The 21,049-nt window shown below is 36.0% G+C and overlaps 1 protein-coding gene across 45 annotated transcripts in view; it reads right to left on the bottom strand.

The window, feature by feature from the left end:
- Positions 1-21,049, bottom strand: part of RBFOX1 (RNA binding fox-1 homolog 1) — a 1,150,020-nt gene that overhangs the window by 78,007 nt on the left and 1,050,964 nt on the right. For all 45 annotated transcript variants that reach the window (XM_064672743.1, XM_064672746.1, XM_064672735.1 and 42 more), the window contains 5 exons: positions 17,389-17,532; positions 14,991-15,044; positions 9,802-9,894; positions 7,931-7,991; positions 2,314-2,367 (listed from right to left, as the gene is read on the bottom strand). In XM_064672743.1, the coding sequence (XP_064528813.1) occupies positions 2,314-2,367; positions 7,931-7,991; positions 9,802-9,894; positions 14,991-15,044; positions 17,389-17,532 (406 nt within the window). The remainder of the gene's footprint in view (positions 1-2,313; positions 2,368-7,930; positions 7,992-9,801; positions 9,895-14,990; positions 15,045-17,388; positions 17,533-21,049) is intronic.

The raw sequence follows: 21,049 nt of genomic DNA, 5'->3' as shown, positions 1-21,049 counted from the left end.
ACCGCCTTCCAGCCCGCACTGATGGAATATTTAATCACAGGAATGAGTTGGCAGCTATGATGTACAATACGGCTCAGCCTTGCGGCGTGTGTCTTCTCCGGCAATTGAGGAACGGGGGAATTTGCCATCCATCAGTGCCATCCTGACAGCTTTGTATAACCTTCTGTTTTTCACTTATTTATGAAGATTAAAGGTACTTTAAATCAACAGTTTCTCTGCAAATGTATCATCTTTATTTCAGAAGTGGCCAAATTTTTCATCGTTTATTAAGGAGCAAAAGGAACTTCTTGCACCGACTGTGAAAAAGTTGGTGCGATTTTATCCTGACAGTGTTGGAGACAATGATTAAACCAAATAACTAGAACTTTCACTGCCTTAAAAATCACATTTCTAATTCTATCATTTTCAAAAGTGCAATTGTTTCTTCTCTAACAAAGGTAGTGGGGGGGAACCCAAAAGTAAAGATACGTTGCAGTGTTCTATTCCAACGGCAGTGCTCTTTTACTGTTTCATTTTCTAACAACTTTGGGCCATCTAAAAATCTCCTAAATCTGTTTAAGAGATTTGAACTAAACTGTTTAAAAGAAAGTTTAAATGTCTGAGAAAATGTCATCTTTGAGTCAATATAAAAAATATGCATTTGACACGCATTAAAAAAAAAACAAACAACAAAACCCAAACATAAAACTGTCTGCATGCATAAACAGAAAAGAAACCAACCCTGAAATAAATGAAGCATCTTGATAGAACTTTCTGCATAGGTGTGGTAGAGCGCATGTCATAATTCATAAAATTAAATTAATACTCTTCTAATGGTAATTAAAGATTCTCATTAAGAAGGGCAAACACCTCCCTAGTGTTGGCAATAAAAATGCACTTGGGACTTTAGGAGGTTATACAAAAAAATCAATAACCTGCCATTTTATAATTAAAAGACAAAATAAATGTTAGGGAAAAGTCCAGTAAATTAGGAAAATTACCTTCAGGAGAGATTGAAAATATTGATTTTAATTTACAAACTATGTGAACTCTTCATGCCCTACTTCATGAGACAATTATAAGTCAGATTGTTAATTCTGCATACGTATTAGAAAATTGATTACTGTACTATGGGAATATTATTATATTTGTCATTAACACAAAGTCATTTATATAAAATGACTAATAACTCTGACTTTCTAATTTATGCAGGTTCAGGGTTGGTTCACTAACTGCTCAAACGAGATCAATGTTAAATTCCTGTTTTCAACTTAGACATTCATCAGGGAGGGAAATAAATTCTGCCTACACTAAATATTGCAATCCCACGAATGCCAGGTTAGTATTTTTATTATACTTTGCCACTTTTATCCTAATTGGAACATTTTTATCTATTTCAGTAGAGGCATTGGATGTATTACAGGCAGCTTTTTTTTCCACAATAAATATCTGTTTGTAACAATGACCTTTTCAACAATTTTTATCTCTTCAAGTTCCTCAAAGGAACAAAAGTTTTCAGCTTTGTCTAGTGGAGACTCAAATACCTCCATGAGTGGAAATTCCCCAGCTTTTGTGGACAACCTCTTCCCAAGCTTAACTACCATCCATGAAAAATGCTTTCCTGATTTCTCTATGGGCAGGATCCAAATTCCTCTGAAATCAACTGGATTTTGGAGTACAACTAAGTTTATTTTCAATCTTGTTGCTAAAGCAGATTTAGAAATTGATGCTTGCCATGACTGAATTCCAGCAGAAAAAGACTGGATCTCTTTAACTCCAAATTGCAACCAGGATCAGAATTCAGTCTCACTGAAGACTCAAGTGATAATAGAGATTTTAAATACAAAAATATGAAACTGAAAAACTAAATACAAAATTTAAAAGAAATATTTTCAAAAAACCATTATGAACACAAATAGTCCATAGCTGTGTGTGTCTACCTGCATATCTATAGAAACCAAAGATTTTTATAGATAAGATTTTTTGCTGTTGTTGCTCACTAGGCTTAAATAATTCCTGGAGGAAAGTGACAATACTGAAATATAAAATAAAATATAAATAAAATAAAATCTCATGTGGGACTGGGATATTGCAATACATTTCATGTTATACTATCTACTTTCCAATAAAAAGGTATTCATATATCTTGTATATAAAGTTTAGTATGCCCAAGTAACTTGAAATCCTGCATCACAAATCTGTAAATAACTTGCACATAATGTGAAATCACACAAAGAAATCAAACCTCACACCAAACACATATTCTGTACTTTTGCATATTTTAAAGAATACTAAAATAAAATATGGCATGGACAACTATAGCACAATCCTTACCTGCATAGAACTCTGGACTATAAACTGCACCAACAACTGGATTTAATTTCCAGCCTGCAGCAAACATAAAAACACAATGGAGTTAATATTGCAATTGGTGATGATAATAATAATAATTATCATTGCATAGAAATAAACAGATAAAAAGGTTTCAAGAAAGGTCATTTGAATGAAACTTTTATAGGCATCTTTGATTACTGATCTTTAATATCAGACTGTTGTATGGAAATAAGTAATGAAACAAGGCATTCTCCAGACATGGCACTGGGGTGGATGACCAGGTGAACTACCTTGGCTGAAATGCACAGTTGCCATGGACTTACTCCTTAAGCTGTGGAATGAAGTCAGCCCTAGTTCAGGTATCCCTGTACCCTGTATACCAGAGCACATCAGTTCTTAGTCCAGAGAGGCCAGGACAGTCCATTCACCAGACATAAAAATTCTGATAAGCATTTGTTAGTGGGGGTTACAAGGCAACCAAATAATCAGAGCACTTTGATTCCACTCTGGGAAAAATGAAAGCACAGACACAGTGTGGAAATGTCTGTTGTGACATGAAGAAGATGTGAGATCCAGCCAAATGCCAGGGACTTTGTCCATCTGCATTTGTAAACCCGACTGTCTGTGCTGGAACAGGACAATTGCAGACACACACAGTGCTGGGGAGAGACTGGGAGTGCTTCAGTCACATCCTGCACAGCTCTAAGGGGCACACAGCCACTGCCTTTGTCTTAAATAATCACCCTCCTCCCACTGCTACCATAGAACCAAAGCACAGACCCAGGAGATCTCCTGGACTGTGTGTCCTGGCCAAACTCCAAATAATCGCTGCCATGCCCTCACACCTGATGTGGCATTTCCAGCTGAGCCTGGAGTGCCCAGGCTGGCTGCAGAGCAGGGGCTGTGTGCAAAGCATGTGTGATGTTAAAGACAACCATGCTGGAGGGGCTGGAGGGGCAGGGGCAAGAGAACAGCAAAAGAAAACACTGGAAAACTCGTTAGTGTTCTGAGCTGTGGTAAAGTGCCAATCATTGTGTTTTGCTCAGCCACAGGTAGATCCACTCCCAGTTAACTGCAAACTCCACAGAACATCCCCCCACCCACACTCTTTCTTTTTTTTTCTTAAGTGAACAATTATTTTGAACTACTGGGGCTGAAAAATTAGGGGTTTCCTAGAGCACACACAAATCAGAGGAGTGGGAAGCACCTTTTGTAAATGGGAATAAAGAAAAAAAAATTGAGAGAAAGCATCTTGCAAACTCCAGAGCTATGGTACTTAAAATAGGACTTATAACTGCTGCTGGAATGAAAATACAATCAAGACAGTGACAACAAGGCTTTTTCAAAATCACAAAAGCCAAGATTAGAAGAATTTAAATGCACAATAGGCTTATTTCTGCCTTGGCCATATCATGCAGTGCAAAAGGACAGTGAAAAAAATCATAAAAACCTAAGGCATTATAGGACTGAAAAGGTGTAATGCAAAATGTCAGTAACAACACAAAAGAAAACTATTTCTACCCTTTTCAGGGCACTGCTGTCTCTATCTGATGCACAGTCACTACTTACCAGTAACTAAGTGTTCAGTAACAGGGGAGGGGTGGTTTTGAAAGGCAACTCATGGTTAAGTTCAGAGTAAGGAGCAGCACTGCATGACATCTGCTCTGCAGAAGTGACTGCAGGTGCTCTATGCACCTAAAAGACAGTTACAGAAGCTGAAAAATGCCCAGCCCAGAAGGGTTAAAGTGTCTTGCCTCCTGAAAATACCACAGGGTTTTTTCCCGACCCTTCAATTTTACATACTACGGGATTATATTTAGGGACATCGTGGTATAACATGTCTCTCAGCCAAATTTCGTTTGATAGAAAATCATTCAAATTTTGAGACTTTCGGTAAAAAATCATTCAAATTTGAGACTTTCTAACTTTTTATAGCTTAGGGAATAGACAATATTTCAAATTCAGTACTTCCTCAGAAGACCACTGATCAACACAACCCAAAATGAAAGATTGGACAGAATTCTAGATCTGTCAGCTTTTGCTGTCAAAGCAGCTGACAGACATCTCTCAGCTTCTAAGTTACACTAACAGTGCCACAATTTGTCTGAGAGGATGAAAAAAAAATCTTGGAAGAGGCAGATTGTTCTTCACAGCTGAAAGGCACTCTCATATTTCAGCTCCTTACCACTCTCCCAGTGACGGCTGTCTCATCTAACTTTTTGAAGCCTATAGAGGAAATACTTCATTCATCGTGAAAATAACAGTAATTAAACTTAACTTTATCTTGTCAGCCAACAATGTGCTGGCCCATAGCTGTGTGGGTTAATCAAGTGTGATGGGAGTTGATGTATCCGAGCGAGCAGCTGCCAAGTAACCCGACTGCAGCAGCTGGAGGAGGCAAATTCTCGGCTGTGGGTGTAATTTTGTGCATTTTTCTTACTGTCACAATATTAATCTCCTCCTCAAGTTGAGACTGTAAAAGCTTAAAACTTAAAAACCAGCCAAGGAAAGAAAAACCCCTCTGCTTGACCCGGGCTCCCACCCCGTGGAGTTATCCAAAGAAACCTGCAACACCTTTTGCTTCCCTCCTGTTTGCTTGCAGAGGTGTAAGGGAGGGAATTTAACTGTGCTAATACTCGCTAGCTGTGATTTTGAACCTAAATTTGGAGCTAGAGAAGGTTCAAATTCAAGGCAGCACAAGTATAAACTTTACAACATATTTATCCTTTTACTGATCCCTGTTTCATGCCCCCCATTTATTGCTGCAGTTCTCTGAATCTACTTGCCCATAATTCTCCATGCCCTACAACACTTGGCTGAGCATCCTGAATTGCAATATGGGCATCAGAAGAAAGTACAACTGTGAACAGGATAGGCTGGAACATCTAAAAATGCCTCAAATATTTTTGCCAACGAGTAGAACTCCTGACACTGAATTTCTTTGCAAAGAAAAGGCAGTTCTGTCTCCAAAGCATGAGGTGAGCCATCAAAATCATTCTGTCTGATAACAAACTCGCAAAGAAAAGCTCTCCTAGCAACTGAGCATTTATTAACTGCTCATTTGGGGCAGTCAAAAGTCAGTGGAAAGCGTACTTATTTCAAAGATCATTTAGACACAAAAGCAAACAACTTATTTGAATGAAGCTGCACACGTTAAAAAAAGAAAAAAAAAAAAGTCTAGGTTTTTGTGTGTCGAAATCTACTGACTTCCACAATCCTATTAACAACATGAGCCTTGTTACTGAACAACAAGCAGCGCTCAGGAATGAGAGACAAAACAGTGTGTATCTTGTTTTTAAATGAAAATAAATACCAGTGCCTGATGTTTTCATATAATACAACATGTGCCCCAACTACTTTTTGAATACCTGCCAACAACACGTCAGTCACAACATAGTCTTTGAAAAATAAAGCCAGACATTAAAAAACAAGTGGTTCTGAAGCGACAGGCATGTTGCAAACAAAATTGTTTCGGGCTACCTGCATCAGAAATCTTGCAAATGTTAACGTGCTGGTAGAAAAACTAGCCTTATATTTTATTTAAAAGATGAGACCTTTACTTTAGACAACAATAATCTTTAATAAATAATCAGCTCTAGCACTGGTTAATTCCTGACACAATGATAAAGAACTAGAATCATCCCATGCCAGGATGACTGATAACACAGGCACTGATGAAACTAAATGAAGCACCTTGCATGTCTACACTTCATTCCCTGTTGCTTGTGATGATTATGCAAGAGGAACGTGATTGTCCTTGTGTGTTTACTTTAGGAGACCTCAGATATTAAAAAAAGTAACAGAAAAAGCATTGCAAGCAGAGTTTTTCTTGGTAGATACCCTTCAAATGGTGTGCAAAAGAACATTCTGCACGCAACACCTTGGCTGTATGGATTCACAAAGATAAAAGCTAATTTTTAGGCACTGAACAGGATATTTCATACATTTGGTGAGATCCAGATGAGACGGAACAGGATGGAAAATGACAAACAAAACACTTCCAGTGGGAAACACTTCAGCAGATTTTGGCTGTCCTGGTTTTGGATATTACTAAATGATAATGTAGGGCCTAAGTAATCCTGCAGTGCAGGGCACAGACATGAACCTCCTCTAAAACGAGATTCCTAAAAATCTCAACTCTCTTGTTGCCAGCATTCCCTTCCTTCAGCACTGGGTGTGCTGATATGTAACGTGTTATTTGCTAATGAATAGTTTTGTAGCCTTAGGATACTATGAATACAAAATATGCATCATCCTTTGTAGAAAAACTACTTTTATCATTACAAGAGAGCAGACAGAGTTCATGGTCTCATATGCATATGTATAATGCTCTGTATTGCAACAAAATCTTGTTATGTGATCCTGTCAAGCCTTGTGTCTCTTTCACTAAATTCACTAAGACGCTTTAAAACCAGTAAAAAACAAGGAGATTTCCCCATTTGCATCATTTACCAAGTTTCACATTTACATATAAAATGAGGAAGAAAACAGTTTCTGAGAAATCATAAGGAATTTCAGACCCTTCTTCTCCAGATCGTTTTAACTAGCTCAGTTATCACATGTCAAATAAAAACCTTCACTTTATTTTATTTTCATTGTGCTGAGAAAAAATGATAAGCCTTTCATTAAAAAATAAAGCCACTGTTTGCCCTGGGTTTTAGTAAAACCCCACTAATGAGACATCAAATACAGAAAATATGATCCATTATATTTCAAAATGGAAAAGAATCTAATCTACCTCTGGAAACCTTAATGTGCAGATTTCATCTGCTTTCTACTGGATGGGAAAAACTGTATTAAATTGAAACACAAATAATGACAACTACACAGTCTAGGGAAACTGAAAAGTAATTGCCATTAATTTCAGTTCATGTGGCATTGTTTGACATGGCTGAGTTAGGAACTTGTTTGAATTTCCTGAACTAGTAAATGAAAACTCAAGCATGTGATCAAACACTCCCAAAGGAAACATTTAAAAAAGTTATTGTTTCTGGAGCCCTCAAATATCTATGGATTATTTTTCTATCATTAATGTACAATATTACATCAACTTAGGTCAGTATTAGACTGAACTTTATTTTTAGGTGGCTTGGAATTTTGATTTTTCCATGGGGGAAAAGAAAAACCTCAAAATGCTGGAAGCAGAACGCAATAATAGTTTGCTCTGTTCTTCCAACAAATTATGATAGGAAGACACAGAAGGTTGTCTTTGACTAGATCCCTGTCTTGGTGCTAAAAGGTATCTCGTGCCTGACAGAGACATTCTTCTGGCTGCTCTGCCCACCTCCCTCTCCCAAACCAAACCCAATCATTCACTGCAACATTACCACTGCACAAAGGCAGAAGAGAGGAAAGCTTTCCTGGCAGGTCTCTTTTCCTCTACAAAAGCCTCTGGGGTTGGATTCCAGTCAGGCAATGGGATTCATGCTATGCCCATATGGATGTGAATGAGCTGGGATGGATTTTATGGAATTTCTGCCCAGCCAGGTCATGGTTTGGGGCACTGGGCAAAACCTGAGCCCCGGGAAATGCAGGTGGTGACACCTCATGAGTTCAGCAGGGTGAGGTTTGACATGCAGGGGCGTTCAAACCCAGCTCTGGGGTCTCATGCACTTACCATTCGTGTAAGGGTTGACCGTCTTTTTATTTGTCATTACACGTGCTGTTGCATTATTTACCTAAGCACATAGAACACTGGATTAGAAAGGGTTACAGGGAGGGCCCGTGTCACTATTAAATGCATGCATTATTACTGCTATTAGTCATGTAAAAATAAAATGCAATTTAATTTATAGAAGGCAACAGGTGCATAACAAAATCATACTATTTATAATTACATTTACTTTCATAACCATTTTAACTTACAAATCATTTCAATAAAGCAACATCATATCATTTAAACTTTAATAAAAAGACATTAAAAGCAAATTAAAAGGTATTGCATAATTTAAGACTTAAGAGCATGCTTGTATTCCATGATAACACTGATACAATAAATACTCAAAACAGAAAAAAAAGAAAAAGATTATATGAAGGAACATGCAGTGGAGTAGAAAGGAAAGAGACAAGGTACAAGGAAACAAAGAAAATGTCAAAAAAGGGACAAACGAATTTTAGCAGTGTGCAACATAACCCTTCAGAAGAGAAGTACCATTGGAAAAGCAACATCTAGCATTCAACACTTGGAACAAGAGCCTTTTTCATTGCAAGAATTAACAAAATCATTCAAGCTTTAAAATCACAGCTAACAAAAGGATAAAAAGAGGGTGCATTATTTAACACAATATGGAGTTAACAATCTGAGTAAGATGTGCACGAAGTCATATCCTCAATCCAATCAGTGCCTCCCAGGCTTGCTTAAAACGTACACTCAATTACAGGCGTACCAATATAGAAAAAAATGTAGCATCAAGAAAACTTAATACAACAAGTCAAAAAAATCCACGTGGTATATCAGCGCTAAATACGTGAAACGGCAGATGGACTTCTCCACTTACCATTCAGCACCATCGCCAGCATGGGTATGTATACAGTTACCATGGTTACTGAGAGTTTGGTGAGGGCCCTAAGCGCTACCGTCGAAGGGGGGAAAATGAAAAGGCAAAATATGCAACATCTTACTCAAAAGACGACAGCATTTTCAATTGGTATTTTTTTTTTTCTTTTTTTTTTTCTTTTTTTTTTTTTTTTAAAGTTCTAACAGATACGACTGAGGGCAGTGTTGAAGGGGATCCAGTGGGAGGAGAAAACGCACTGCTGCTGGTTTTTTTAGAGACAGGGATGGCTCAGGCCACCCAAGCCACCTCATGGCTTCCATCATATTAAATGTTTAAATTGGTCGCTCTCTAGCCTGGCTTTGTGTCTGCTTTTTTAATTTCTTTATTTTTTTTTCCTTGTGCATCTTTTGGATGCTTCTTTCCCAATCTGAACATTTTTTGAAAGCCACTGTGGATCCCGCATCAACCCTGCAGCAAAAAAAAAAAAAAAAAAAAAAAAAAAGAAAAAAAAAAAAAGGAAAAAAAGAAAGAAAAAAAGAGAAAGAAAACAAAGAAAAAGAAAAAAAACAACCTTTTGTTTGTTTTTGTTTTGTCTGTCACACTTTTTTTTTTTGTTGTTGTTCTCAATTTTTTTTTTAATTTTTTTTTGTTGTTGTTGGCTGTTTTTTGGAATCTACTGCACCCATCGATTTACAAAACATCCAAAATAATAACTTCAAAATATTAAAGCTTTCATTTTTTTTTTAATTCTCTCATCCAACCTTTCAGCAGTAATGATAACAACAATAATAATAATAATTACAAAAGAAATCATAATAAAAAACCCAAGTAAGGCCAGATTCTCTCTCTTTATATATAAATATATATATAAACAATGGGAAGGGGGAAGGGGGAGCACACAGAAGACACCAATGATGCATCTGAAACAACAAATGAGAGTGAAGCAGACATTTATAAAAAAGATGAAAAGGAAAATATTTTGAACATGCACCTCGATTTTACGGCCCTCTACCACGGTGCCGTGTAATTTCTCCCTCGCCCTGTCCGCATCAGCACTATTTTCGAAAGTTACGAAACCAAATCCCTGCATGCAGGAGGGAGAAGGGGGGAAAACAACATGCACATTATTATTTCAGTCAATGACCACTTGTTTGCTTATGTTCTCTCTCTTTAATTTAATATTTTTCTCGTCCTCGCTTCATTTCTGTAACATGCAAATTAGAAAAAATTATAATCGTATCGAGATGTGCAATAAATAAGCGACAAATGTGAACAAATTTTTTTTTCCCTGTCATCAGTTAGATAATACCCTCTGAGAAAGTCAAAGAATGATACCAAAAATACCTTTCTACATGTCACTACAGAGGAAAAATAAATCTAACAATAAGAAAATGAAATTAAAATAAATTACAGTGTCTCCACATAGAAAAAAATGAACTAATGAGAAAAGAAAATGAACCACATTTTAATGACATGCAGATATCTCAACGAAATAAAAAACATGTGCACAAAATTCAACACTGAATGTCAATATACTCTAAACATTGCCTACTTAATCATGCTGTTGTGATCATAAGAAACATTGTTCCCATGCAACACTAGGGTAACTTAAACTTTTGTCAAACTATACAGCCTTTACTTATTTTTTTATAAAAGAAAAAAAAAGGAGAAAAGAAAACCACCAACCAAACAAAAGTACTTTTAGAACAAAGTATAAACTTTCTCGTATTAACAGAGCAAAGAAAATCACATGATGTGAATAGAAAAAGAAATTCTGATAAAGGAAGAAAAATGCAAACGTTTTAAATAAGTTTAACTGCTTCATTTACTAGTTCTGCATATTACTTTCCACATATAAACATGCAACTGGTAAAACCCCGGAATCCCATGTTAGTGGGACAGCAGAACACCTGACAAATCTAAAATTCTGCTTATGACAAATGCTCTCCTTTATAATATTAAGCTAAAACAAACACTCCCAATCCTACTAACATTCCTTTTATGTGCTAAGTTAAATCAAACTCTGTTTAAAATGGCAAATATTTTGGAAAAAAAAAAATCAGACACCCAAGAACATTTTAGAAACATACACCAACCCTTTGAAGTAATTCTTGCATTAGCACTACAGTGCCTTTCTTTGCATGCCCCCCCCAAAGTTATCCAAACAAACACACTTCTGCATCCTTGATATTTCACAACCAAAACTGCCCATCTCCTGTCCCCTCACTCAGTTTTGTGATCAGTGTTCACCCACTTTCTTCAGCACTCCCTGTTATACACAGTGATTGATTAAAAATAAAAGGTACAAAAGAAAAAGGAAGGCATTTACACATTTATTCACACATTTTATACAAAGAGGAGACCAAATACCAAACTAAGGCAAAACTGACACCAAGCAGTGAGAAAAAACAATGGGTATGAACAAAACCAATTAATCAACGATCAACCAAAAAAGTTAAGTAACTATCAGGATCGTAATCTTTGTTATTTGGATTTATTTGGGTTATTTTACCTACTCCAAGAACTCATTTATGCCTATTTATAATACAAACAGTGACATTTATGTACAGCAGCGCTTTCTGTTTCATTCTCTTCAAAGTAGCTTAAAAACATTGTTCCTCTTTTTTTCCCCTTCTAAACCCAGCCTGAAGCCCGAGCTGAGCACTGCTCTGTCAGCAGCTCTGCTCCCAGCTGAAGCCACTCTCAGAACACCTGATTCCACACATTTTCTCCACACTACCCTCCTCAATTTTAGCACGAGGCCATGACCTCTCCTGTCACAAGACACTGAAGATGTAACTCTCTTTTGCCCAAAGCACCAGGAGCATTGAAAGAAAGTAAATCCCTCTCCTCAGCACTAATCCCCACGGTTTAGATGCCAGCACAGGCTTTTCTTATACCTAAACCCATCCTCAACTTGAAACTTTTATTTCTTCTACAACTGCTTCCTCCCATCTTGTTAAAGCTCTGCAAAAAAAAAAAAAAAAAGCCCCCAATTTAAGATGCTGTTAAGAAAATTTCACTGGATCCACGGATCCAAGGGGCCCAACCATGCAATAGCACAAATTCCCCCAGTTCTGCTTGTTCTCCCCTCTTCTCTTGGCTGAGCAATTGTCTCTTCTCAGAACTGCAAAAATTTGGTGGGAGTTGTTCAGTCAAAATTCACCATCAGTCTCCTTAGCTCACAACAGCACTACCTGCTAATTTTTGTTCAAACAACTAAAGGGAAAGATAAAAACCTAATTATACTAAAAAAAATGAGAAAAACATACAAAGTGGAGCCACAAGCCAAGATAAGACAGGAACTTTAAAGATTCTGAAAATAACACTCATTGTAATTTTTCCATTATGTTGTACTTATTCTCATAATCAACATCATTTAAATTAGGCTCTTATTATTTATGCAAATCTTTAACCTTACCTAGCTGACAGAGAAACTCAAGAAACTCAAGAACAGAACATAGATTCACTCATCACACATTCAAATATCTACATGAACACTTGAACATCAATTTTATATGCAGCTGAGTTAACAGCTGCCCTATTGCAGTGTACCACGTATTTTATCAACTGGTAATGTAAATAAATACATTTTACTTTTCAAATCTGTCAAGTGATTTAATAATAGCCAAGTTAGTATGTGAGAAGGTTCTGATTTAATTTGGGAGGTGCTTTGGAGTTCTTGTTTGAAGAAATATATATTAATATATTCTAGATATATACTAATACACACACAGATTTCTGAAAGAGTATATGTAGCTGTCTAGAGCATTAATTTATAACTCATAGAAAATGGTCAAAAATTTAAAAGTCATCAGCGTTGCCATACAATTTTAGCAAAGTTATCTTCATTATTATTATGCACCCAAACAGACAGAAATTTTTACTATGAAACTTGCATTATTTTAGGGTTTTCTTTTATGGAAGGACTCCCTTCTTCAAAACCATTTTATACTTTATGGCGGTGTTCTAATGTCATGGTTTTTTTGAATATGTAATTCCATTTTTATTAGCTATTATGGCATGAGAATGAACCTGCTTCTGTTGGTTTTGTAAGAATCTTTTAAGACATTAACTATTAGAACAAAAAGAAAGAAAAACAAACAGAAACAAAAAAACATATTCTAGCAATTCTTATGCCAAGCTGCAGCTAGAAACAATTTCGAATTCTGATCCTGCAAACTTTGTTACCTGTACTCAGTTTGAAACCACTTAGTAGTCCTTTCAGTTTCAGTGGGATTTTATGAAAACATAGATAAGCACTGCCAGGAATGGGAGTTTAATCTGGTGCATCTTAATTCCTACAGAATGGACACGAAATGATCAGATTAAAATAAATAAATAAAAAAAAAAATAGAACAAAAAAAAGATGTCCCTCTTATTCCTAATATTTTTTTAAAAAACTTTCTATTTAATTGAGAGAATCTAAAGGTACTTCTGCAAATCAAAATACTGTGTGAAATAACTCTAAGCAAGATGAGAAGGAGCAGACATGAGCCATGAGATGCATCACAGAACTGCTTTAGGCATCTTGAGCAGCTCACTTGGAGACAGCTGGGATGCACCACTGCAGCACTGAGAGTGCAGGGATATTTCATAAGAGATCTTGACATTACAAGCCCACCTAGGAAAACCTCTTCCTTCTGAAATCCTTTTTCAGACCTTGGGTTTAGCACAAGGCAAGATCACCATTAAAAAAAAAACCAAACCCGATTCAGAAACACCTTCTCGTGCCATCCCCCCAAAAACTCAATTCAGAAACACCTCCTCATCCCACTCCCCAAATAATTTGAAAAAGCCTCACACTTATGCACAGCCCACTGCAGCTGTGGTGGTTAAAAGCCCTACCCGTGGAAGATTTAATGGCTAAACAAAAGGGTAAAGCACCACCCCATGAGATGTGTGCTCAGCTCCACTCCATCTTCAGCACAACCCAGCCAAGGTGACCAGTGGGGGACAGCTTTGGGAATTTATAGGACTATCCAACAGCAGAATGTTCTGGACAATCTACATCGTTTTTAAACTCTACTGAATAGCCATAATTTAACAATAATTAATTTTGGCCAAGATAGAAGATTCTAAGCCACAAAAATCCATCCAGTTTAGTTGTTTACTCAAAAAGTGATAAATGTTCCAACTGAGTTTGGGCTAGAAAGGGGATTAATTAATGTCTGAATAACAAACCACAAAATTTCAGCTCTTCTATTCAGGTTAAGAAAAAAAAAAGTGAAGTCTTTACATTCAGAGCATAAATATTAACAAAATTAAAATATATCTGATTTAAGACAGATTTATGATAGATATGATTCTCAAAAAAATGACAGATTATGGTATGTTTAGAACAGGAATAGAATTCCATTGCTAGTAATAAATGATATATGAGTTAAGGAAGACAAACATTAGTGAATAAACTTCCCAGTGTGTCTGACATGGCAAGAAAAGGAAAAAATATATGCATATGACATACACATAAACCCCTCTAATGCAGCTGATATCATAGGTGAACATATTGGGCTGCAGTTTTGCACCAGGTAGTGATGCCAATGCAGTCACAGCCTTTCTATCTTGCTTTATTCCTTAAATACTAAATAAATTGAAGTATGCTTTTAAGGCAAAGTAATTTTCAGAAAAAAAAATATGTTTGCAATACAGTAAGAAGTCTCTTAATCAAATAGATGTTAAAATAGATTGTTTTCAAAGGGTTGGTGTACTAAGGCTTTAACTAAAGAGGAAAACATCTGCACTTAGATAATCTGGAACAATCACATTATTTTCTCAGCTAATTACTAAAGAGGATAGTTATTAGGTATCATTATCATCTTTCATTTCAATAAAGGAAAAAAACACCTGTACTAATACAAACCTGCCTACAAATATCTTTAAGTATGGACTCATCTTATAAAATAAACAAGATAATTACCCTTGAAGAATAAGGACAGCAGAAATCAACATTCCCATAAAACAGATGACAGTTTGGAGTAGCTAAAATTACCCCCTTTAAAAGATATGAGTCCAATCATTTTTGTACTGCTTAGAAAACTGACTGACAGCTCAGATGATGTTTTCACTAACATAAAATTTCAGACATTATTTTTTAAAAGCAGTGCAGTTGTTTCCTTTTATTCATATAAGCATTTTAAACAAATTAAAAAAATTCCACAGGTGAATTAAACTGCTTACCTTTGAGCCTCGCTCATTAAAAATAATTTCAACATCTAAGATTTTACCAAATTGCTGCAAAGAAATAGAAAAGTTACATGAAAATTAGATAACTTCATATCATATATAGTGGAAAAAACTCAAAAGATTTTCTGTTGCTTTCCAGAACAGGTAAAGGATTTGGTTACTCACATCATACAAGAATAAGATTAAACCAGTTGGGAGTTTTGTTGCTGGCTTTGGGAAATGAGGATTTCTTTCTACCCTTGCTGAAAAGGGTAACCATTACTTCCTACCAAGTTCTTGTTTTACTGGAGTATAATTTGGAAAACTAGAATGGATACTTACTTTTTGGGGGATTTTTCCCTGCTCAGAACTGCACTTTTATTGTAATATTAGTAGCAACTGTTATTCCTACTGACCTTACAATAGCACTCAGTTCTCTGGGCATTGTTCACACACACAAAACCTGACCACAGTCACCATCCCAAAGGAAAAGTCCCTACTGGATTTGTCTTAGGAAGAGAAGAAATGTTGGACTTGGGCAGTGTTTAGTTAGAATGTGGGCAGTGATTAGTTAGAACACTTTCTGTTAGGACACACTCTGTGCAGTGACACTGTAATGTACCAGTGGGTCACTGCTGTTATCTCACACATCATTAACATGCAGTGTGGATCAGTGTTAACTCTGGGAAGTGACCCAATATATTAAACAAAAAGGCAGAAATTAAAGGCAGGTAAATGAAGAATCATCCAACAGGAGTCCCAGGAACTGCAGAACTGAGCCTGTACTTCAGACTTTTAAGATATAATTAACAATTACAGGCCAGAAATGACAGTATTGCTTCTCTAGCTTATTAAAGAGTTTCAGCTTGATTATGAAAAATCAACCATCACTTGTTATCCCTTGGCTTATTTCATGTTCTTGCATTCACCATTTAATTAATGTTTTAACTGTCACTTCAGCCTAGAAGCAGTCATTGACTCAATGTTTAAACAATCCTCCTCTGTTGTATTTGTGTCCAAGATCAGCTGCTCTGTGTATAACGGGGTCAGGATGCTGTGCTACCATATTTCATATCTGATATTTCAACTCACACTTGAAGGAATTTCTTTTTTCTACCAATTCAGAAGATAAAAGTTTACTGTTACCAAGTCATTCTGAAAGTCAGCTGGAAAACTCCAGCCATTCTCTAGTGTTAGTCTTTTGAGACCTGGGACTCAGAAACTGAAAGGAAATGTAGTTTTTATTCACTTATAAATTACTGCAATACTTAAAAAAAATCCTTTCATTTAATGTACCTTCAAATGAAATCTATTTTAAGTGGTTTGTTTAGTTTAAATAAATTTGCATATTTTTCTCCAGAGGGTTAATTATTATGCCTTCTGCTATTTTGCTGATGAGCTGTAAGCTGCATTCAGGGGAGAGAACCTGTAGCAAGTCAGATACAGCAGAACAGTCACTCATTTCCCAATACTACACCAGGATTCTTTTTCCAGTTATTGTTTCCTTCAGAGAAATAAATATTGAGAAACACAATGTCTTAATTCACATACAAACACATTAGAAGAACTTAAAAATCTGAACTAAACATGAAAGATGGAGAGAAGTTTAGAGCCACAAAGTGCTTGATGCTGCACTGAATAACCAACTGTAATGCAGAAGAGAATGCAGTTTTAGTGATCAGAAATAAGAAAGCCAGAGTAACATAAATACTTAAGAGTACTAACTTGGAAAAGGCAAAAGTGGGTTCTAATAGATGATCAAGTGCTACATAATATTTAGTGACATTTCAAAAAAATCTAAGAGCTCTTGGAACAGAGGGGAGAAACCCAGCCCAGACTCTCGTGGTTATGAGCCTAAAACTGATGGCACATTTGAGATGTGTGAAACACAGGCAATGTGCTGAAGGCACCCAATGGCCTGGGGGAAAGCAAAAATTGAGAGACCTGTAGAAAAATACCAGCAAAAACTTCAGGAATCTACAGAAACCTGTGGGAGTGGGTGAGGATTCCTATTCCTCAACTCTGGTCTTTAATTCAGTCCATGTCCTCCTGCAGATTTGAGTCCCTTACTCACGAGGTCAAACACTGACTATTTTACATCAAAATTAATAAATACAGGCATGTAAATCTAGATGTGCACAGCAGGAATACATGTGCATATAATATTTTAAGCCAACATAGATAGAGTTTTGTGAATGTAACACAAAACACCAACTGCACCACATACAGCAGAACCAGTAGAATTCCTTTTCTCAGTTGTGATTGGATGTTTGGTTATAAATGGATGGAAAGAGACTCTTTACTGAAAATGGTTAAACAGCCTAAATCAGAGATACAGCTCTCACAGCTGCCTAAAATACCTATTGCAACGTAAATATATAAAAAAAAGAACAAATAAATGCTGAGCACTTACACCAAACATTTGTCTAAGATCTGGATCCCGGAATCTGAATGGTATATTTGAGACGTGAAGCCGTTTTGGCTGTGATTTGTTTTCTGTGTTTTCAGAAGATTGTGTCTGTTGCTGGCCATCGGTCTGTGCTGCATCATCTGTCTGCTAAAAAGGTAAAGCAAAATAAAGCACACTGTAAGTATTTCTGTCATTTTTAATGTAAGGTGTGGGCTTAAATTCTCCAAAAAAAAAAAAAAAAAAAAAAAATACTGAAAAGCAGTTAAATCTACTCAAAGGTACTGAAGAATACCAGAAGTTTAAATACATGAGAATCAAATCCATTTCTGTGTCTGTCTCAACAGCACATGTGATAAATATGTATTTGGAATAAACTGGAGAATAACAAGCAGATTATTATTTGTAGATTTTCTGAGCTATTTTTAAATAATTAACAAATATATCTCCCTATATTGTAAGACTGTTGAACCCCTTTAACCTCATCCCTGTTTGCCAGTGGAAGAAACTGAATCTCCATGTCCAAATGGAGATTTACTAGCAGAAAGAACAAGCCAGACACTTTCAAATCAGATTAGTACTTTCATTCAGAGGCCACTGGGACTTCTACACAGGAGGCAGGTAACACATCACATCTAGTTGCCATTTCATAAGCAGTGCTGATGGGCACTAGAGGGTCATTTTGCCTGGATAAATGGTGAGCATTATGGAAAAGGCCTTGAGTTTTGAGAGGGAACAGAAGTTTAATCAGTGGTGAAGGTTGCCTGACAGAAAAGTCAGACCCAGAAACAAAGTCGTACAGATTTTCTTTCTCACTAAAATGAGATTATGTCATGGTGCTTCTAACAGGGACACTGTTCCCTGGTTTTAAAATGCTTCCATTTAATAACTGAAGGACATTGCTGTGTATTACAATTTACAAAAAAAATTTATAAATTTCCAGAGAGATTAGGGAAAAACATAATGTCCTTCATCCAAAAAGTAAAACCAGCCATGCTGGTCTATCAGTATATTACAGAAATTCTTCTCTGTGTTCCTCAATTATATCCTACTGTGCCTAATGAATTACTGCATGTACAGCACACATTCAGTGGAAAAGGATTTTGTATAGGTATGTAAAAACAACATACCATTTGCATTGGCAGAGGAGATTTGGAAGAATAGAAGGAAAAAGAAAATAGTTGAATGAAACTATCAGGATGATCTTACAACTGCTACTCTATTTTCTCTGTCCTTCCTCTTCCTTCTGACCTCATTCTTTTTCCAAATACTCATTTGTCTCGTGTTTAATGTTACAGTTCAGTTTGCCTTTCTGACTTTTTTCATTAAAAAAAAAAGAAGATAAAAAGAAGAAATTGCCCATTTCCTGCTAGTATGAAATTTCTTTTAAGAGACAACAGTTGAAGCAACATAAAAATGGTTAAATAAAATAAACCTTACCACACAGTTTTAGTACCAACAAACCTGTTGAAGAGGAAGCAAAATAACTCAAACAGAATACATCATTTACAGCAGCAATAACTACACACAAAATGAATGCTAGCAAGTTAAATTGAACAACATCTTACCCAGGAAATGGAAATGTTCTCAAATTAAAAGTACAAACATTTGTATTGCTTATAATTCTGTGAGAAAAACACTTCACAAATAAAGGGCCTTATTTCTGCAGCAGCATCAGTCCATCAGCAGCATCTACATTTCATGGGATGTGATGAGACTCACACACAAATACCAACTTTTGTGTGCACTGAAGAAGGATTTTCAAGTGATCCAAATAACTGGGATCAAGTGTAAACCTAAAACTGAGCCAGTGCCACCACACCTCTTCATCTGCTACTCCCTGAACTCACAGGGAAGGACCCACAAACTGAAATCATTTATCTTGACAATTTTTAGCGATTTAAATACTAAACACAGTACACAGCTGTTAAGAGATGAAAATATCCTATGCTGATCCGCTGTTATCTAAAATCAACTCAAAGTTTCAAAATTTATATTTTGAGGCAACTGTTCCATCCACAGACACCACAGAGATTACTTTCTATCTCCAGGCCTTTAAAGGAGAGAAACATGAAGAAAATTTGGTATACAAGAGCAAGAAAGGGGGGAGAGAATGAGAGACTGGAAACTCTTGAAATAGAACACTCTGAAAGAATTTAAGGTCAATTAGATTAATCAGAAGAGAATTAAAGAATTCTGAAGGTGCTGTTTTAGCTTCAGGAGCAAAGGGTGCCCCAGGAAGAAATTACATAATCAGTGTCCTGTATAAATGCAAATTGGGAAAAGCAATTTCTGTTCTTTGTGTTAATATAAATAATGAGAAATGAGTGGGAGGGCTGAACCAGGCACTATTAACATACCAAAACACTGGGAGCAACTTCCCTACCAAGCAGCTGAACAGATACACTGTCAGCAAAATCCAGTGAGGTTTCTGAAGATGATGTTAAAATGAAGGAGCCACAAATTATGGGTAAAGTGGGTAAATCCAGGTACTGTTATTTTCTGTGACTTTTCTTTTTAACCATTTTTATTTTACCATTTTTATTCTAGGAAGCCTCGAATTTACACTTTCAGCAAATAATATCTCAGAGTTTGGGCAGGGAGGACTGAAAAACAGAGACTTCAGAAAGTCACTGTCATCCACATTTTATACATGTACATGACCTTCAAGATGCCTGTGGCAGAATTAACAGAACTAAACCATTCAAAACATATTAAAAGGCTCGGGAATGTAATAGTCTCTTCACAAAGCATGTTATCACCCAGAAATCTATGGATGAGACTAGGAAATACATAGCAGGATAAGTGCAAATTGAAATTGGAATATGAAGATAACACAAAAATTTCCAGGTAATACTACCAAAGAGGTAAAACACTGAGGAGGTAAAACACAGAGGACTAGCTGGCTTTGGAAAAATCACAGTTTCTGAGCTCTGTACACTCACAGAACTTGAATGCAATTTACCTTACACATACATAATACATTTCAAGAGAATATTTTCACTGAAGAAGACTGGTGTTCAATATTTCTTTAAAAATTAATTGAAATTAGTATATGGTATTATCCTTGCTACATCCCTTCAGTCTTGCATGCAGTCAGACTGCTTTCTGGTGCCTGTTCCACCATGTATTTGCAACTATAAAATATTAAAGAATCTTAACATATGACAGTCTTAAAACTTATAATGAAAGTTATAAATACAGAATGAAGAAATAGAAGACCAAATTCTCACTTACAGGGAAATAAATTAAGATGATCTCCCTTTATTTCTTACGTGTAAGAATGATAATTGAAACCTTTCTTACAGGTAAACAAACCCATATGAAAGAGGGTATCTCACAGAAAATGATCTTTTTTTCATAAAGATACTTTCAGTATAAATATATGGTAAATTTTTAAACCAGATCCATCATCAGGGGAGTTAATATCTATTGTTTTCTAAAGAAATTCTTTATCTTTACAAAAATACTTTGTGTTTGTTTGTTTCCTTATCTGAGTTCTAGAAACAGAAAACTCTTATTATTTAAAGGACTTCACTCAAGTTCTTAAAGACCTCACAATGAAGTAAAATTCTTGAAGTAATTTTTCTGGTTTCACTTTCTAGCTTTTATCTGGGAATTTAAAAACATTATAAAGGTCAAGAAAACTACTGAACAAGATGTTTGG

Source organism: Pseudopipra pipra, chromosome 16 (assembly GCF_036250125.1).
Source record: "Pseudopipra pipra isolate bDixPip1 chromosome 16, bDixPip1.hap1, whole genome shotgun sequence".
Classification (NCBI taxonomy): Eukaryota; Metazoa; Chordata; class Aves; order Passeriformes; family Pipridae; genus Pseudopipra; species Pseudopipra pipra.
Note: the sequence above shows the minus strand (reverse complement) of the source record. Positions and strands in the feature narration are given on the sequence as shown.